This window comes from Physeter macrocephalus, chromosome 6 (genome assembly GCF_002837175.3).
Source record: "Physeter macrocephalus isolate SW-GA chromosome 6, ASM283717v5, whole genome shotgun sequence".
Classification (NCBI taxonomy): Eukaryota; Metazoa; Chordata; class Mammalia; order Artiodactyla; family Physeteridae; genus Physeter; species Physeter macrocephalus.
This window is the reverse complement of record NC_041219.1, coordinates 34,265,627-34,270,908: the sequence shown is the minus strand read 5'-3', so window position 1 is coordinate 34,270,908 and position 5,282 is coordinate 34,265,627. Positions and strand designations below refer to the sequence as shown.

The 5,282-nt window shown below is 37.9% G+C and overlaps 1 protein-coding gene across 1 annotated transcript in view; it reads left to right on the top strand.

Annotated features, from left to right (window-relative positions):
- Positions 1–4,372, top strand: part of SLC5A8 (solute carrier family 5 member 8) — a 69,746-nt gene extending 65,374 nt beyond the window's left edge. Inside the window, exons 14-15 of the mRNA XM_024127279.2 lie at positions 2,493–2,572; positions 2,830–4,372. Coding sequence (XP_023983047.2) covers positions 2,493–2,572; positions 2,830–2,955 — 206 coding nt within the window. The 3' untranslated portion in view covers positions 2,956–4,372. The remainder of the gene's footprint in view (positions 1–2,492; positions 2,573–2,829) is intronic.
- The last annotated feature ends 910 nt before the right edge of the window (positions 4,373–5,282 follow it).

Here is a 5,282-nt window from a genome sequence, read left to right as displayed (position 1 = left end):
GGCCCAGCCGCTCCGCGGCATGTGGGATCTTCCCGGACCGGGGCACGGACGCGTGTCCCCTGCATCGGCAGGTGGACTCTCAACCACTGCACCACCAGGGAAGCCCCATGGGTTATTTTTAAAATGACTTTTCCAGTAATTTTCAAAGGAGTGCTCTGATTCAATTTTGAGAATACTCTGTAAAGGAAGGAGGGCATGTAGAGGCTATCGCAGTAGCCCACGTGAGCAATCACGGTGGCTTGGAGCAGGGCAGTAGTGTGGAGTTGGGGAGAAGTGCTGGGCTCCCTAATTTCCTACGTTTCCTCACACATACACATCCAGAGCAACCAGGCAGGGGGAGGCAGCTCCCCTGCCTTCTTTATCAAATGTGTTATAACTAGTCAGAAATCCTATAATTTGTCCAAGTATGCCTGATGTCTTTGTTTGCTTTATGCTGTAAATCTACCAGCATGGTGCTACTTTATAGAATTCTACCATCTCTCATTGTTTTTTGGCCCCTGGATAGCACTGTCTTTGAAACTTCTGTGATACTTATATCACAGGATGTGTATTTATAATTAATAAATTATATTAATAATTAGTGGTGATATTAATATAATTGTATCAGTGATTATATTAACATTATATAATTATAATTATTTTAGACATTACAATTTATAATTATTGTAAACTTATAATAATGTTTGTAACTATTTGTTACCTCTCAAACAGTTGTTTAAACTATTCTGTTTCTTTTCAAAAAGGACTATGCTTTTTCTCATAAGTAAAATTTCCAGCACAGTAGGTTTACTCTCTTATCTATTGTGATATATTTTAAGACAGATCTTAAACTTTTCTCACCAATAACCCAACTGTTCAGATCTGGAACACACCTAACCAATCTCCTTTTCCTATTTGACCTTTGGTCCTTTTTCAACCCTTTTTTTTTACTTTAAAAAAGTGGGAGTGTCAGAGTACTCCCTCTGAGTGCTCCTTTTTTCCCCCCTTAAATACTTTGATTCTGATAACCTTCTACAGCTTTATCTTTTGCTTTAAAAAGTGAAGGTGAACAGGCATCCAGTGATTAAAAAACACTTCAACTTCATTAATCTCATGTATAACTTGTTCCCACTTCATACCATCAGTGAGAACCTTGCAGAAAAAGTCTAGAGGGCTTCCCTGGTGGCGCAGTGGTTGAGAGTCTGCCTGCCGATGCAGGGGACACGGTTTCGTGCCCCGGTCCGGGAGGATCCCACATGCCGCGGAGCGGCTGGGCCCGTGAGCCATGGCCGCTGAGCCTGCGCGTCCGGAGCCTGTGCTCCTCAACGGGAGAGGCCACAACAGTGAGAGACCCGCGTACCGCAAAAAAAAAAAAAAAAAAAAGTCTAGAAACATAAAATCCTGATACTCCTTGGGAAATATATTTAAAGATCTACTGTAGGATGCTAGGAATATGTAGGAATTCAGGCCAAACAGACTTGGTTGGCATTTCAGCTTCAACTAATCACAGATGGTGCACCATGAATGTGTCTCTTCACTGGTGAGGTGGGGTAAATATTTTCCTACGTAGACTATGAGCTATGAGTGCTATGAGCTGCGATTATTTTATTCATCTCTGTCTCTCCAGCACCTGGTAGAGTCTCTAGAACATGGTAGGCACTCAACAATATTGAATGAATTAATTTAAGGTTGAACCCATCTCCTGAACAACAGAGGTTCCCTTAATTAAAAATCTAGTATTTATACTAAAATGGTGTTTCTCAAACTTTAGAGGGCAGAAGAATCACCTTGGAAATTTGGGTAAAAATCAGGACTCAGTGGCTCCACCCACAGAGGTTCTAATCGGGTCAGTCCAGGTTGGAATCCAGGAATCTGCATGTTCAGTACATCTCCTAGGTGATTTGGATAGAGGTAGTTGGAGAACAACTCTTTGAGATACACAGTTTTAAAAGCCTCCTCTCTGATTCACAAATAAAATACCGAGCCAAAGAATAATTTTTGTAGAGCAAAACTTTAAGGAAGAGAATTTGGATCAAGCACCTATCATCATACTGGTTTTCATTTAAATAATTTATCCAACAGTTCATAATTTCCTGCATTTCTTCACACATTCATAGCCACTAAATTGGGGAAGGGCAACTCCATCAAGCAGAGGTTTGATATTTTATTGGTAGATCATGAAGGATGCATTTAAACCAGTTTTCCTACCAGTATTGGGCCAGATGACTCTCCCTAGTTGATGCCAGTTGAGGCAGTTGGCTTGCATTTAAGAACCGCCTTATTTATCTTTAAACACTAGACTCATATGTATCCTAGTGAGAGGCTTGTGGAATCTGAGACTGACTGAGGGAAGAGAAATGGTAGACTAAGTCTCCAGCACTATTTAAAAGACTCTCTTTGTGTTTTATAAGTGCATAGAAGTGAATGTGCCCAAGTTAAATGTGTGTATGATGGTCCCTCACTGGGTAGTTACAGATATCTTTTTAACAATGTAAATAATGTATGTTTTTCAGGAGGAAGAAAACGAAACATAGACCGCAGATTCCTACTAACCAAAGAGGACTTTTTATCCAATTTTGACATTTTTAAGAAAGTGAGTTGGCTTTCTTTTTCTTTAAATTAGTAAGACTGTGCTTTTATCACCAGGACAGAATACTAGTTAATCCTCAGACTTTCTTTTGGACAAGGAAGGTATTTGCCTTCCTTTTTTTAATGATTTATTTCTGTTGTTTATCTCTGCCTCAATAGACTACCAAGCTGATTTAGAGAAAGAAAAGTAGTAGTAACAATTATTTAGAGTTGCACGAACAGTTTCTTTTTTCTAATCACCATGTTAACATTTTCTTTTAGAAGAAGCAAGTTTTAGACTATAAAACTCATCCTGTAGAAGATGGTGGAACTGATAATCCTGGCTTCAACCATATTGAATTGAACTGCACAGATCAAAGTGGCAAGATCAATGGGACCCGTTTGTGAAGCAGCTGTGATGCTAAATTATCTTAAACAGTGTCCCAATTTTATATGTTTTTTAAGACAATTGGATCAGGTTTAGATTTTTTTTTTGTCCTATCATGAGTGTTTTGGGGGAACTTTGGGGGGATACATTTTTGTTCAAGCAAATTTTGACTTTTACTTTCTATACTCATTAATTGATACTACTCTGGAGGTAAGAGTTTCAGCATCAGTATTTTCCTCTGTCTCTCTACTATTATTTCAGTGAAGCTGTAGTTGTGAAAGTTGTGAAAGTTTTGAAAGTTGTGACTACATATGTGCTGAAAAGCTAATACACACATATACACACATACTCGATGGTCAAAAGCATATTTAAATTAGGGCATCATTAAAAATATTTCCCTGCATTTGGTGCTAGCATATATTTGGGGGTTTGCTGAAATCATAATTAATATTGAAAAGGACCTTTCTCCCTCCTACCACATACTCTGTTCTTAGGGAGCAATGAAGTGACAGGTCTGTGCTCTCTCGATCTTTGCTTGTCATCAACCCCTATCAGCCCAGGGCACGTTTAATCTTGGAATTGATTCTGGCTCGGGAGGGTGGTAATCAAGAATCATCCTGTTTGGGACAGAACATGGGCCCAATGGTCAAGGTCTTTTTGGTGCTATGCATCTCTTCTTTTGCCTTTTTGCTTGTTAACTAGAGTTCCTGGCCATTGGCTGCTTATATTGCCTTTCTTAGACTCTGGTTCTTATCTGGATTCCTGGTTTCTCACCCACTAAGTTTGGTTTTGTTGCACATTTTACCTTTGCTCGCCTTCCTAATTTCCTGTTCACTCTATTGCCTTGGGCTTGTGTATGTCTTGAGACACCCAATGTGAATCATGCTACTCCAGATCCTGGTTCACTGCATCCCGGCCTATAAATATAAACTCCCACGAGCCTTATACTGACCAAAGTATTTTCAGCTAGGTACTTACAGATTTGGTGATCCAAGAACATTTACACACTTAAAAATGGGTAAGCTCTGTGGAATTACATGATTCCATTGAATGCTGTGAAGCTGAATGTCAACTAATTTGCAATGATTTAAATTTAAAGGTACATATGCTTAGACATATTGAATTCCAATGTATCCACCTGGTTGATGAGCTAAATTACGTAGGCAAATACTACTATTTTTGTTTAGTGTTCCGGAATTACTGAATATAATCTATGTTCCATGCTTTAAAATTTCAAGTAGCAATCTCAAAGTTCATTTTGTTTATTTTCTTACATTTCTAGCTAAGACTTTGGTTACAGGCTTTCATCAATAACTTATTTTTTTCTACAGTTCACACATTAGATACTGTTTAGAAGGGTTTTTTTAGCATTACACTGTTTTAAAATAATAATGTGTGAAATACTTAGGTACATTAAAATATTTTATGATTAAATAATTTTTGCTTATTGTCTGATATTTAGATGAGCATGCTGTACAGAGGTTGGCAATTAAAAACATTAAGAAATGTTTTTAATGTCAATGTTAATGTTTTTAATGTTTTATTCATGTTATTAAGAAACATTAATAAAAAAATAAGAGGGCTTCCCTGGTGGTGCAGTGGTTGAGAATCCGCCTGCCGATGCAGGGGACACGGGTTCTTCTTTTTTCTAATCACCATGTTAACATTTTCTTTTAGAAGAAGCAAGTTTTAGACTATAAAACTCATCCTGTAGAAGATGGTGGAACTGATAATCCTGGCTTCAACCATATTGAATTGAACTGCACAGATCAAAGTGGCAAGATCAATGGGACTCGTTTGTGAAGCAGCTGTGATGCTAAATTATCTTAAACAGTGTCCCAATTTTATATGTTTTTTAAGATAATTGGATCAGGTTTAGATTTTTTTTTTGTCCTATCATGAGTGTTTTGGGGGAACTTTGGGGGGATACATTTTTGTTCAAGCAAATTTTGACTTTTACTTTCTATACTCATTAATTGATACTACTCTGGAGGTAAGAGTTTCAGCATCAGTATTTTCCTCTCTCTCTCTACTATTATTTCAGTGAAGCTGTAGTTGTGAAAGTTGTGAAAGTTGTGAAAGTTGTGACTACATATGTGCTGAAAAGCTAATACACACATATACACACATACTCGATGGTCAAAAGCATATTTAAATTAGGGCATCATTAAAAATATTTCCCTGCATTTGGTGCTAGCATATATTTGGGGGTTTGCTGAAATCATAATTAATATTGAAAAGGACCTTTCTCCCTCCTACCACATACTCTGTTCTTAGGGAGCAATGAAGTGACAGGTCTGTGCTCTCTCGATCTTTGCTTGTCATCAACCCCTATCAGCCCAGGGCA